Genomic DNA, 14,358 nt, shown 5'->3' on the forward strand with positions numbered 1-14,358 from the left:
TCCCCCCGCCCCGCATGCAGTTCCCTCCCCCCCGACGCCGCTGCTGTCCCCCCGGGGGAGGGTGTGAGAGGCACCGAGGAGGATGAGCGAAGGGGTCGCCGCGCCGCCGGGTGCTGCTGCAGCTGCTGCCGAGGCCGGGGCGGCGGCGGGGGGTCCGGCGGCGGGCGATGGGGGCCCCGATCCGGCGGCGGCGGCGGCGGCGGCCCGCGAGGTGCGCTGCAGCGACTGCATCGTCTGGAACCGCCAGCAGACGTGGCTGTGCGTCGTGCCCCTCTTCATCGGCTTCGTCGGCCTGGGGCTCAGCCTGATGCTCCTCAAGTGGATCGTGGTGGGCTCCGTCAAGGAGTACGTGCCCACCGAGCTGATGGATTCCAAGGGCATCGAGCAGGACCCCTTCTTCCTCTCCAAGCCCTCCGCCCTGCCCAAGAGCATGGAGACGACCACCACCACCACCACTACCACGACGGCCGGCGCCGCCGCCACGTCCAGGACCCCTAACCGGATCAGCACCCGTCTCACCACCATGACCAAGGCGCCCACTCGCTTCCCGGGCACGCGGGGCCCCATCCGGGCCGGGCCCCCGCGCTCCACCACGGCGCGACACACCGTGGGGCCCCCCACCGTCCAGGCCACCGCCGCCGCCGGGCACGCGGGGCCCCATCCGGGCCGGGCCCCCGCGCTCCACCACGGCACGACACACCGTGGGGCCCCCCACCGTCCAGGCCACCGCCGCCGCCGCCCCTCGGGGCACCACCCTCCTGATCTCCCGCCCGGCGCCTGGCACCCCGGGGACTCAGCCCCTGCCCCTCTGGCCCACTGCGGCATACACTACCTCCTCCTACAAGACCTATCTGCAGGACTCGGCGCCCTCCTGGACCTTATCGCCCTTCCAAGAGGCCGGCTCCAGCTCCACCACCACCACCGCCGCTCCGGAGGCCCACACCAGCCAGGGGTACCGTAAGTGGCACCCAACTTCAGGACTGGTCGGGAAGGGGGGGGGACTTCTTCCCCTCCCCATGTCTTCGCCTTCGTGTGCATGCATGCGTGTGTGTGTGTGGGGTAGAAATCTGCGCCTCTGGGCTGGCTTTTGGACACCTCTGGGACCCTGTGGCTCTTGCGCGGCGCTGGTGGCGCACGGATTGTGCGGTTTGGGATGACGGGGGCTCGTTTCCAGTCGGTGGCGCCTTTGCTTTCTACTCCCTCCTGGCCCCTCCAGGCGAGATCCGACCTCCCTACTCTGCTTTCGAGGGAGGTGCGGCCGCCCTAGGTAGAGAAGGACCGGCCTTGGTCGTTCCCCCCTCCCCCCCTTCCTTCCAAAGCGTTCAGTGTCAGATGCAGGAGTGAGGTTGGGGGACACCTCTGGTCCTGGGGCGTGTGTGTGTGCCCCTTGGTTTCTGCATGCGCCGGGTCCTTTCTGGGAAGATGCTGACCTTGGCTCTTCCTGTTGAGTGAGGAGGAGGAAGGGGCACCTGCTCGGAAGGTCTGCGGAGGGGTGGGAGCTTTGCCTAGGTGTTGGACAAAGAGCCTCCTGCGGCGTATTGCTTGTGTTTGGCTGTAGGCGCGCGCGCAGACCTCTCCGCTGCCCAGTCTCGCTGTGATGGGCCCCTGCTTTCCCCCTTCTGGTGCTCCCCCCTGCTTTCCCCCTTTCTGGTGCTCCCCTATGGCGAAATAAGGAGGGCCGGCTCCGTGGGAAGAGAAGGGAGAGAGAGAGAGAGAGAGAGAGCATCCCCCCCCCCCATCACCACCAATAGATGCATCAGCCCAGGGAAGTCGACTTTCTCTGCCTGCAGGCTTGCTCCAACCTGATCAAATGAGGGCAGCAGTGGAGTGAGAGATTTCTCTCTCCCCCTCTCCCCGCCCCGCAGTGGGAGATGGCTGGATGGGTGGGGATCGTGAAGGGTGTCTCTTCCCACCCCCGAATGCCCCACCCCCTGGAAGAGCAGAGCCCTTTCTACGGAGCGGCTCCCCGCTGGTGGGAAAGAAGGAGTAGGATTTCCCCACAAACCTCCCTCCCCTGAAGGTTATCTAGGACAAACACTTGACTAGGCCAACTTTGGGGTGCTGCGATTGAAAGGGAAACCCCGGGGGGGGTTCAAAGTGGATGTCTCTCTGCAACCTCCCCCCGCCCCCAGTATAAGAAGCTCCGGGTGCCTCCGGTAATGCTGCTAAGTCAGAAAATAGAAACCCAAAAAGCATAGCGCCGAAGCAGTTCTACTGCCCTGTGAATTCAGTGTTCCCTCTAAGCTGAGTTAGTGTGAGCTAGCTCACAATTTTATTAGCCTCCGGCTCGCACGTTTTTGTCCTAGCTCAAGAAGGAGGGCTCCAGTGCGAACTGATTTATGCAGCAACCAAATCCCTCGCTCACAACCTTGATGCCAGTAGCTCACAAAGTAGAATTTTTGCTCACAAGACTCCACAGCTTAGAGGGAACATTGCCTGTGATTCCCCCCCTCCCCCATTCTTTTTTTGAATATTGATCGAGGGTTGTTTCACCGGTGGCTTGCTTATAGATCTCTCTCTCTCTCCCCATCCTCATGTAAACCTGTTTTTTACTCATGCCCTGGATAAAGATGGCATGTGTACAAGGATGATTGTGGAAGGGGGGGCGATCTTGGGGGGGGGTGTCAATCAGAAAGGGAGAGAGTCAGACCATATAGCAAGAGAGGTCCAGGAAATGTAATATCCTGGGATCAATGGCTAGGGAAAGGCTATGAGTTGCGCTGTGGGCCGGGGAGACACCCCCACCCCTCTCATTTCTGGTCTCTTTCAAAGGATGAAGCTGTGGTTGAAATGTACCGACACCTCCTTCATTCCACTCCCCCTTTCCCTTCCCTAGACTGCCCGGTTTCTTTCTTTTTTTCTTTCTCTCTGTCGTGCTCCCCCCCCACACACACATTTCAAGCTCCTCCAGAGCAGAGGCAGCATTGATTTTTTTGCAGGGCTTTGAGATGCGGTGCCCGGGGAAGCTGGCAGGCAGGTGCTGTGGATTTTCAGAAAGCCTTCTCTGCTTTCCTTCCCTTCTCTTCTTCTCACCTATTTATTTTTTTAAAAACCTGATCTGTAAGGAGGGCAAGGAGAGATCCATGATGCTTTTTTCAAACCTTCTGTAAGGGATTGGAATACTGGATCCTGTGTCATACGTGGTCGCTGCCGGGTAGGGTCTGTTGGGTACCCCCCTCCTCGTTCTCTGCATCTCTGTCTGGCGCACGTATACAGAGGACACATACACATCGATAGACTGTTTATATAGGGGAGCAAACCTGCAACTAGATCTCACTGGTAAACTGATTTCAACCAGAGATTAGATCCGAGCTTCCTTTCCTTTCTCCACCCCCACCCCCCAGCTGCTTGGCCAGAGCACAAACAGAAGTGCAAATCCGCCCGAAATTGACCCTCTTTGGGCACATTGGTCGTCTGCGATTATCATTAATGGGAGATTAAATAGATTACATCGAAAAAGGGGATTGGGATTGGATGTGGGATTCCTCCCCCCCTCCCCCCACAAAGCCGCATGATTTTCTGATTCAGATCCTCTCTCTGTCAGCTTCTGGTAGGAGCCAGTGATATTGTCATCTTTCTCTGATGGGTGGCTGACACCAGGCGACCCTCTGGCCAGATATGTGCAACTTCAGCTCGCTTTGATTCTTGGTGACTTTTTTTTTGGGGGGGGGAGGTGTTTTTTTTAAGGGGGAAAGAATAGAGAAAAAGCATATCCATTTTTTAAGAAAAACACATTTGCTTGCAGTCGCTAGCTGCCCGTGCCTGTGTTCCCCATGACTCTTGCTGTTATTAAGAAAAATGGGAAAGTGCTGGTTCCCACAGAACTGGGAGGAAATGGGTAAGGGCCACGGCAAGGTTCGAGGCTCTGCCCGAGAGGATTTCTGTGTGATCTGCTGGACTGGGAAGGCAAACACCGACGGCGATGATGGACTATCCCGTTTTACTGCTGACATGTTTAGAAAATAGCTTTTATTGACAAGAGAATCGAGTTGCCTTTTTAGCAAGCCGTTCTTAAGGGACGCAAGCGGCGTGGGCCGTGGAAACGTGGCCTGGGCCAATGGGAAGCAGAGTGGTTTTGGTGCATCCAAAACATAGCCACCACCAGTGTTCCCTCTAAGCTGTGGAGTCTTGTGAGCAAAAATCCTACTTTGTGAGCTACTGGCATTAAAGTTCTGAGCGGGCGATTTGGCTACTGCATACATTAGTTTGCTCTAGAGCCCTATTTCCTGAGCGAAGACGAAAATGTGTGAGCTAGAAGCTGAAAAGCAATGAGCTAGCTCACACTAACTCAGCTTAGAGGGAACACTGGCCACCACACAGACATAAAGTGGTTTAGCAGTCATTCCTTCCCCTCTGGGATTCATGGAGGGAGGGGGTCCATCGATGGCTGTCAGCCATAGCGCCTTCCCTATAGAGAAGCCATAAACCTCTCCATGCCAGTTATAGGAGTCAACAACAGGGGAAGGCCTTCACCTCTATGCCCCTTTTGTTGGTCCTCCAAGGCAACTGGTTGGCCAGTGTGCAAACCAGGATGCTGGGCTAGATGGCCTGATCAAACGGGGTTCTTCTTGCATTCTCTGCCCTGGGAGCTTTTGTAATGGTTGGGGGGGGGGCTGGTGGGGTTTTCTCTGTCTGTTAACACAGAACGTTTAGCCTCACTAGGCTGTCATTCCCAGGATACTTTAGGGCAGGAGTCCCCAACATGGTGCCCACCTAGCACCTCTCTTGGGGCCCACCAAAGGTTTTTTAAAAAGTGGGTGGGGCCAAGTGGGGTTCTTCCTAGCGGGGCTTCCGGTTGTCCACTGAAGGTCTGGCCAACACAGTGTTGGTTCTGTTCTCTCTCACACTCCTCTTTCTCAGTGCATTTTCAAAGCACTTGGGCTTTCTCTCTGGGTGTGTGGGTGCACCTCTCGTGGTCGCCACTTTGTGCTTGGCTCTGTATCCTGCAGCAACCACTTTGTGTCAGGATTCCAAAAGTGCCCACCAACGTTATCTGATTGGCATGAAAAAGTGTGGGAACACTTTGCGATGGCAACAATCTCAGATAAAGTACATAGAGCACAATCATCTCAGTCTTCCAATTCCAAATTTGAGTCAATCTGGTTTCCAATATTCACATATCTCACCACACATGATATACTCCCTGCAAATCCACATTATTGCTGTGAAACCTTATTATAATAACCTGTTGGGAAAAGATAACACTTATAGCACTTATTCCTCTAATTTCAAAAGACTAATGACTTTGTGTATTATAGAAGATCTCTTTGTTGAAGTATTACACTACCTCTGACTTAGTTTTTATATGTTATTGGAATGTTCCTCCATGTATATGTATTTCTTTAGTTGGCCACAGTTTGGCATAAATTGTTTTGAAAAACAAATAAAAATTAATTTTTTAAAAAAAAGTTGGGGACCCCTGCTTTAGAGGAAGCCTTCGCAGAGAGCAGCAGTCCAGTCATATGCAGGTGTTCAGTCCTATTGACATCAGTGAGCTTAGAGTGGGATCACTTTGCATTGAATCCCTCTGTGAGTGAAGCCTAGTGGTTAGAGTGCTGGTCTAGGATGGGGAAGACCTGGATTCGAATCCCTGTACTGCCAATGATGCTCAATGGCTGGCTGGCTGGCTCTCTCTCTCACACACACAGAGAGCCTATTCTGCTTCACAGGTTTAGGATGGCAGTGGGAACCACATACGCTGCTTGGAGGAGAATAGCAAATCAAATCAATCAATAGGCCATCATAGTTAAACTGGTGTGGATGGAAGAGTCTCTTTGCTGTGAGCCTGTGTTTGGGATCTTGGGTGGGAATTGAGAGGAAGACCGTCCCTCGGTTGCATTTGCTCCTTGGCAAGCTGTTTCTTCCAACAGCTGCTCTGGAAGATGAAGAGCCTTTCATTCAGCATCCCTCAGCCAGAGCTGAGGATGAGTGGCTCTTCTTGGACGCCACTGAGAATTCTGCTCCAGTGTTCCTCTGTGGCTCATTGAACAGAGCAGAGGCTCCATAGAGGGACCATCTGATAGGAGATACCCTGACTGGTGGGCGTGAGGAGCGGCTTCAAACATAATAAGAGCAGTGAAGAAGTCATATAGTCATTCCTTTGTGGGTGGCTGACACCAGAACTGGAAGTCCACCTTGGATACAGAAATGACCAGGTTTAGTCACATTGCACATGAAGCTACTTTATGCTGAATCAGACCTTTGGTCCATTAAAGTCAGTACTGTCCGTGGCTCCCCAGGGTCTCAGGTCCAGGTCTTTCACACCATCTGCTGATTGATCCTTGCTGGAGATTCTGGGGATTGAACCTGGGGCCTTCTACCTGCCAAGCAGATGCTCTTCCACTGAGCCACGGCCCCTAAGGAACAGAGTGATGCTCTGTCTTCTTGGTGCTTGGGGGGGGTCAACAGTGGGAGGGCTTCTGGTGGACCTCCTGATGGCACTGGTATTTCTGGCCACTTTGTGACACAGAGTGTTGGACTGGATGGGCCTTTGGCCTGATCCAACATTGGCGTCTCTTATGTTCTTATGTTCAGAGTCTGAGGAGGGTGTGGCGGCCAGCTCCCCTGCTTTACACAGAAGTCCAAGTTAAAGAAATAGAACTTATATCTCAGAAGGAAGCTTTGGTTAAAAATAGTGTCTGAGGACACTTAGCTCAGAGGACACAACTGACGGTTAATGAAATAGGGTGGACCAAAGGAAGTGCTTCTTCACTCAGGGAGTGATGACCAATGCTCCCTCTAACCTGTGGAGTTGCGAGCAAAGTTTTTACTTTGTGAGCTACTAACCTGTGGAGTCCTGTGAGCAAAAATTCTACTTTGTGAGCGACTGGCCTTAAAGTTGTGAGCAAGGGATTCGGCTATTGCATCAATCAGTCTGCTCTGGGGCCCTCCTTCCTGAGCTGGGACAAAAATGTGTGAGCCGGAGGCTAAAGAACTGTGAGCCAGCTCACACTAACTCAGCTTAGAGGGAACACTGGCGATGACACTGGCATTTGCTGCCAAGAGATGTTGTGATGGCCAATGCCCATGAACACTGAGGATTTTAGAAGGGACTTAGACGGACTCAGGGAGGATAGGTCTCTCAGTGGTTAGGAGCCATTGGATTCTCATCTTGAGAGGAAGTAAACCCCTGAATACCAGTGCTAGGAGGCAACGTCCAGGAAAGGCCTTGGTTTCTATGCCTTGTTTGTTGGCTCGCCAGGACAACCGGTTGGCCACTGTGTGAAGTACAGTGCTGGACTAGATGGACAACTGGTCTGATCCGGCATAAGGGTTGCATATCGCTTCCTCCTCCCCTGGGAAAAAAAATCTCAATTTAGAATCGCTAACAAAAGTTGAAGTGAATCTAAGAACATAAGAACAGAAGAGATGCCAATGTTGGATCAGGCCAAAGGCCCATCCAGTCCAACACTCTGTATCACACAGTGGCCAGAAATACCAGTGACATCAGGAGGTCCACCAGTGGGGACAGGACACTAGAAGCCCTCCCACTGTTGACCCCCCCCCAGCACCAAGAAGACAGAGCATCACTTGCCCCAGGGCCCCTATCTATACCTTGTGGCTAATAGCCACTGATGGACCTCTGCTCCGTATGCTTATCTAATTCCCTTTTGAAGCCGTCCATGCTTGTAGCTGCCACCACCTCCTGTGGCAGTGAATTCCATGTATTAATCACTCTTTGGGTGAAGAAGTACTTCCTTTTATCCATTCTAACCCGACCGCTCAGCAGTTTCATGGAGTGCCCACGAGTTCTTGTATGGTGAGAAAGGGAGAAAAGTACCTCTTTCTCTACCTGCTCTTTCCAAGTATTAATCACTTGCAGGCAGGGCTCTACTGGTAGCAGGAGCTCCTTTGCATATTAGGCCACACACCCCTAGTGTAGCCAATCCTCCAAGAGCTTACAGTAGCCCCAGTAAGAAGAGCTCTGTAAGCTCTTGGAGGATTGGCTACACTAGGGGTGTGTGGCCTAATATGCAAAGGAGCTCCTGCTACATTCTGTTGGAGTAAGAAAGAATTCTTCTACACTGATCATGACAGTAACCGCAGCTGTTGATTCATCAAGAGGATTCCTTCACTGCAGATAAAAAAAGACGTTGATCATTGGATTTAAATTATAAGTGTCCCTTGTATCCAGCACAGGCATTGTGTACAATGTTTATTTCTGCGTTTCCCGAGCTGGTGGTGGTGGAGCCCTGCAGCTGATTCTCCAAAGGCTTGTTAATGTCGTTTTTGTGAAGCAAAGCCATTACCTTTGTTGCTGGTGAGGCCTCCTTTGGAGTACTGTGGAGAGGTCTACTCACCATATCTCAAAAAGGACATCGCTGAGCTAGAAGTAGAAAGAAGGGCAACCAAGATGATTAGGGGGTCGAAACACCTTCCCTGTGAGGATTTGGAGCTTTTCAGTTGAGTAAAGAGATGAAAGGGGGGGGGAACATGATAGAGGTAGATATAAAATAAAGCTAGATATAAAATGACGATTTACAGTTGACAAGTTATAAGTTTATCACTCTGTATTGTGTATTCCGAAAGAATGTAAGTTGTTATGAGATAGAAATCTTATAGTATTCTTTTTTCTTCCTTCTCTAAGTGAAGCAACCTATATTTGTGTATTATAATGTTGAATTCTGTATTCCTTTTGAAAAAGAATAAAAATAGTTTTTTGGGGGGAAAAGACATGATAGAGGTTTATAACATTATGCATGGGGTGGAATTGACCAAGAGAAATTTTTCTCCCTCTCCCAAGATACTAGAACTTGTGGTCATCCAATGAAGCTGATGGGCAGTCGGTTCAGGACGGACAAAAGGAAATACTTCTTTACGCTGCAAGTGATTAAAATCTGGAATTTGCTGCCAGGGGATGCAGTGATGGCCATGCATGAAGGAGAGGTCTATCAGTGACTGAGGGGAACCTCCACATTCAGAGGCAGTAACTCTCTGAATCCCAGAGCCAGGAGGCAACGTCAGGGGAAGGCCTCAGCCTCTGTGCCCTGTTGTTGGATTTCCAGAATAACTGATGAGCCACTGTGGGAGACAGGATGCTGGACGAGATGGACCGCTGGTCTGATCCAAGAGGGCTCTTTGTGTTTCTTTATGTTACTTTCTTTCGGTAAAAAGGATATTATAGCTTTGGGAAAAGTGCAGAAAGGGGCAACTCGAATGATAAAAGGGTTGGAACACTTTCCCTATGAGGAAAGGTTAAAGCGCTTAGGGCTCTTTAGCTTGGAGAAACAACGACTGAGGGGAGACATGATCGAGGTTTATAAGATTATGCATGGGAAAGAGCAGGTAGTGAAAGAGGTACTTTTCTCCCTTTCTCACAATACAAGAACTCGTGGGCACTCCATGAAACTGCTGAGCGGTCGGGTTAGAATGGATAAAATGAAGTACTTCTTCACCCAAAGAGTGATTAACACATGGAATTCACTGCCACAGGAAGTGGTGGCAGCTACAAGCATGGACGGCTTCAAAAGGGAATTAGATAAGCATATGGAGCAGAGGTCCATCAGTGGCTATTAGCCACAAGGTATAGATAGGGGCTCTGGGGCAAGTGATGCTCTGTCATCTTGGTGCTTGGGGGGGTCAACAGTGGGAGGGCTTCTAATGTCCTGGCCCCACTGGTGGACCTCCTGATGGCACTGGTATTTCTGGCCACTGTGTGACACAGAGTGTTGGACGGGATGGAACTTTGGCCTGATCCAACTTTGGCGTCTCTTATGTTCTTATGTACCTTAGAATATCACTTGTAATTGCTATAATGAAGTATTTAATCTATGAATGAGTCAGTCGAATCAGCAAAACAAGTGATGACTTAGCAAAAGTGAAGTGCCAACCGAGGCAGAATTACACCCTTCAAAATTCATTGCAGTCAGTGGTCTTAGAGTGGTGTAATGCTTAGGATTCTAATTGGCTGGTAGCAGTGTTCCCTTTAAGCTGGGTTAGTGTGAGCTGGCTCACAGTTTGTCAGCCTCTAGCTCACACATCTTTGTCTTAGCTCAGGAAGGATGGATTTGGAGCAAACTAATTTATGCACCCGCCAAATCGCTCGCTCACAGCTTTAATGCCAGTAGCTCGCAAAGTAGAATTTTTGCTCACAAGACTCCATGGCTTAGAGGGAGCATTGGCTGGCAGTCATCTGTCCCCCCCCCCCACACACACACCTGTGATATTTCTGTTTCTACTCAGATTTTGTAGCTGTGTAATGCTGAAACAGTATACTTTCGCTAGATCACTTGCAGGAATATTTACTGGCATGGCAGCACTGCTTCCATTTTCAAAAAAAATGCACTGCCTGGCGCAGCAGCCATTGCTGATCATATAATGCAGGAGAGCCAAAACAGAGAGAACTCTTAATCAATATCCTTTTTGAGAAAGCCAACGAGAGCTCTTCTGATGAAGCAGAGCCCGGGATTGCTTTCCTTCTCCTCTGGCCTTCATTCAGAAATAGAACTCAGGACTCGGGCAGCCCCATGATGCTCCTTGGGAAACGCCCATCGTTATGTGAGCCGAGGAAAGGCCTGCAGATTTAGGGTTGCCAGATCTGGGTTGGTAAATCCCTGGAGATTTTTTTGGGGGGGGACCTGAGGAGGGTGGGGTTTGGGGAGGGGAGGGACTTCTCCCAGGCTCAGGGCTTGTTAGGGTCGCGGACCTCCTGGTGGGGCCCAGAGATCTCCTGGAATTAGGGATTGCCAGACCACAAAGATCAGTTCTGCTGGAGAAAATGGCTCCTTTGAAGGGTGGGTCCCGGGCCACCCCACCCCACCAAGGTCCCTCCTCCCCATAAGCCATGCCCTCCCCGAGTTCCACCCCCCCAATCCCCATGAAATCCCCAATCCTGAGTGGCCAACTCATTGATGGAAATGGCAGCCATCCATTTTTTTTTAATGGTATACTACTGAGATCAGGCTAAACGGGTCTGGGACAAGGTTTCCCCCCTCTCAGCTGTGTCCTGAATTGCTGGACTGAGCTGTTTCCCACAAAAGTTAATGCTGAGGGCCATGGAGAGTCAGCATGGTAGAGTGTCACACTGGGAGACCCAGTCCCCCCCCCCACTCTGTTGTGAAACGTCCTGGTTCATCTTGGGCCACGTGCTCTCTTTCTCTCACCATAACCTACCTCTCAGGGTCGTTGTGAGGATAAAATGGGGAAGGGAGAGCCATGTACAATGCCCTGACCTAATTGGAGGAAGGGCAAGGAGAAATGTCCTAGATTGGGGTCCCCAATGTGGTGCTCACGGGTGCCACGGTGCCTGCTTGTTTGGTGTAGTGGTTAGGTGTGCAGACTGTAATCTGATTCCCCACTCCTCCACTTGCACCTGCTGGATGACCTTGGGCAAGCCATAGTTCTGTCAGAGCTGTTCTCTCAAGGACAGCTCTGGAAAGAGCTCTCTCAGCCCCACCCACCTCACAGGGTGTCTGTTGTGGGGAGGGGAAGGGAAAGGAGTTTGTAAGCAGCTCTGAGACTCCAAGTGAAGGGCGGGGTATAAATCCAATCTCCTTTTCTTTCCTGGAGTTAACCAACTGTTGTTAGAAAGTGGGCAGGACCAGGTACGGCTTTTGCCCAGCAAAGCTTCCAATTGGCCTCTGGAGATTTAATTGGCTGTGGTTTTTTTTTTATTATTGCTTTGGCACCCGCTGCCACCACAGCACAAGAATCTTCACTGTGTGACTGAAGGTAAGCTGCAACAACCATTTTGTGGCTGGTCCCGCCTTTCTTGGCAGCTATTTGGTGCTTGAGGGGGTCAACAGTGGGAGGGCTTCTAGTGTCCTGGCCCCACTGGTGGACCTCCTGAGGGTACCTGGTATTTCTGGCCACTGTGTGATACAGAGTGTTGGGCTGGATGAGCCTTTGGCCTGATCCAACATTGGCGTCTCTTATGTTCTTATTTTGTGGCCAAGCCCATCATAGTATGTCAGAACTCTATAGGTGACTGCAGGCCGAAAAAGGTAGAGGACCCCTGGCTGAGATAAACAGACTAGGTAGAACTTTGCTAGCCCTTTTCTGAATATCCCCGCCCGGTCATCTGCATATCACCATCATTGTTTCTGTTACTTGGGGTGTTTGTTGGAATTGAAGGGCGCACACGAGGGAAATGTGTGACGCTGGGCTTTTAAGAACGTTACAGAGAGAATGCCACAATCCACCTTCAGCGTAAGATATGATGTCATTAATATCATTAGCATCAGTTCAAGTAATCGGTTTTGGTACATAGAATTTGTAGTGGAAAAGAAATCGACTATTTCAGTTTCATGACCGCTGTTCCGCAGGTGACACCCTGCTTGACTGAGGTGGGGCATTTTGAAATATTGACGATGGGATTGCAGGGGTCTGATCACCAAAGAGGAAGCAAATCCCTCGGAGGCCCAGGCATTCCAAAGCCTGCTTTCTCCACAGCCCATAAAACACCACCTGATTCCGTTGACACATCATTTAGCAGTGTGTTGAGGCCTTGATCAAACACAAATCGAAGTTGGTGCTTCTCTGTCCTCGGGCAGTGGATTAGAACCGGAGTGCAAAAAAAGGGAACTAGTCACACATTCCGGAGCTCTGGGCAGAAACGTCTCTTTCCCACGTGAATACATCCGCGGAACGTAGCCGACTTTTGCAATGTTGCTTCTCGGGTAACGCCGGACAGACTTATTAACTGAAATATACGAAGGCTTTGTGTCAACATGTGGCTTGGTCTTAGAGTTCAGAACCTAAAAAAGGTTAGTCAAATGCAGAAGAGGGCCAACAATAAAAGCTTAATATATGAGATATATAAAAAGATTAGGGTTGCCAAGTCGACTTACCTGCAAAGCGGAGGGATTCCTGGCTCCGTCGGGAGTCTCCCCGTGCGCGCCACGATGACGTCACCGGAAGTGATGTCATTGCGGCGCCCACATTGGGGGTGGGGCACTGTGACTCGAGGGAAAACCAGAGAATTTTCCCTCGATTCACAGAGTGTCCCCCCCACAACGTGGCCAGCGTGATGATGGGTGACACCTCCGGATTTGACTGGCTTTCGAGCAAGGGAACCTTTACCTTTACCTTTAAAGGTAACAAAGTCTCTCCCCCCCTCTTCTGTCCCTGGGAACATTCTCACACTTCGTGAAGGGCCAATGAAACTATGCATCTGGGTTAATGTTTTTCCCTTTGTAAAGAAGGACTCAAAAATGTGGGTCCTAAATTGGACTGAGTGTCATTTGTGTGTATGTGCTCAAGTCGAAGCTACAAGATATGTATCCCTGCCCATTCCTGGACGCACTAGGTGGCCTTGACAAGCTGAGCCAGTGGTAGAATGGAGGGATGCTGTGTTCCCCACTGGGCGGGCCTCAGTTTTCCATACCTGAAAAGGGGATAATGGTAAATTACCTCCTCAGGTTTGCTGTGAAGGTGAATGAGACAAGCAGGGCTATTTTGGGGCAGGAACACACCGGAACGGAGTTCCGGCTGGCTCCCAAGTTGGCCACGCCCAGCAGGAACTCATTAGCATAATAGGCCACACCCAACAGCAGAAACTCATTCGGATTGGCTACATTAGGGGTGTGTGGCCTAACATGCAAAGGAGTCCCTGCTACAAAAAAAGGCCCTGGGTTTTGACAACAAACAAGGTAAACAGAATAACAAGCAAAAGGTGGGTGTGGCTGGATGACCACACTTCTGGTAACATGGGGGTGTGGCCTAATATGCTAATGAGCTGTGCTGTCAGGGTGTGGCCTAATATGCTAATGAGTTCCTGCTGTTGGGTATGGCCTATTATGCTAATGAGTTCCTGCTGGGCTTTTTCTACAAAAAAAGCCCCGGAGACAAGGATAGTCGGAGGACTTGACTCACGCTGCACAGCGGAAAAATCCTTTCTGGCTTTTCAAAGAGGTGAGGTGGATGGGAACCAGAGGCAGGGCTTTTCTCAGTGGTGGCGGCCTTCTCTCCAAGACTCACTCGGCACCGACTTTACTGTACTTTAGGTGCCAAGCCTGAACATTTCTGTTATATCCAGACTTTCAGTGACTTTCTAATTTTTTTAATTGTTTTGGTGGTCTGGTTCTAACCTCTTTTTTAAAATGTGCGTATGTGTGTGTCCGTGTGTGAATGTGTGCACACCTGGAAGTCATGGTGACCTCTGTTGACTGACCCCTACTGGGGGCCTGGAAGATATTCAGAGAGGGGGCTGAATAAGGCCTGCCCCCACCTCCCGACTGCTGGTATTCCAAGGAGGTCGCCCACCAAAGTACTTGCCGGAGTCGACCCTGCTGAGCTTTTGAGATCTGATGGGATTATAATGGTTATAATTAATATACATGATAATAATAGTATGGCTTACTTGCAGGGGTCACTTTGTAGAAAAAGAGGTGCAGGAGCTCATTAGCATAACTTATTTGC

General features: G+C 50.8%; 1 protein-coding gene across 1 annotated transcript in view; it reads left to right on the forward strand.

The window, feature by feature from the left end:
- Window positions 1-82: 82 nt before the first annotated feature.
- LOC107118530 (pro-neuregulin-3, membrane-bound isoform-like) overlaps window positions 83-14,358 on the forward strand; it is a gene marked incomplete at its 3' end in the record, with an annotated part of 189,802 nt that continues 175,526 nt past the window's right edge. Inside the window, exons 1-2 of the mRNA XM_015420887.1 lie at window positions 83-637; window positions 723-957. Of these exons, the coding sequence (XP_015276373.1) occupies window positions 83-637; window positions 723-957 (790 nt within the window). The remainder of the gene's footprint in view (window positions 638-722; window positions 958-14,358) is intronic.

Source organism: Gekko japonicus, unplaced genomic scaffold (assembly GCF_001447785.1).
Source record: "Gekko japonicus isolate JY-2015 unplaced genomic scaffold, Gekko_japonicus_V1.1 scaffold2424, whole genome shotgun sequence".
In the NCBI taxonomy this organism is placed as follows: domain Eukaryota; kingdom Metazoa; phylum Chordata; class Lepidosauria; order Squamata; family Gekkonidae; genus Gekko; species Gekko japonicus.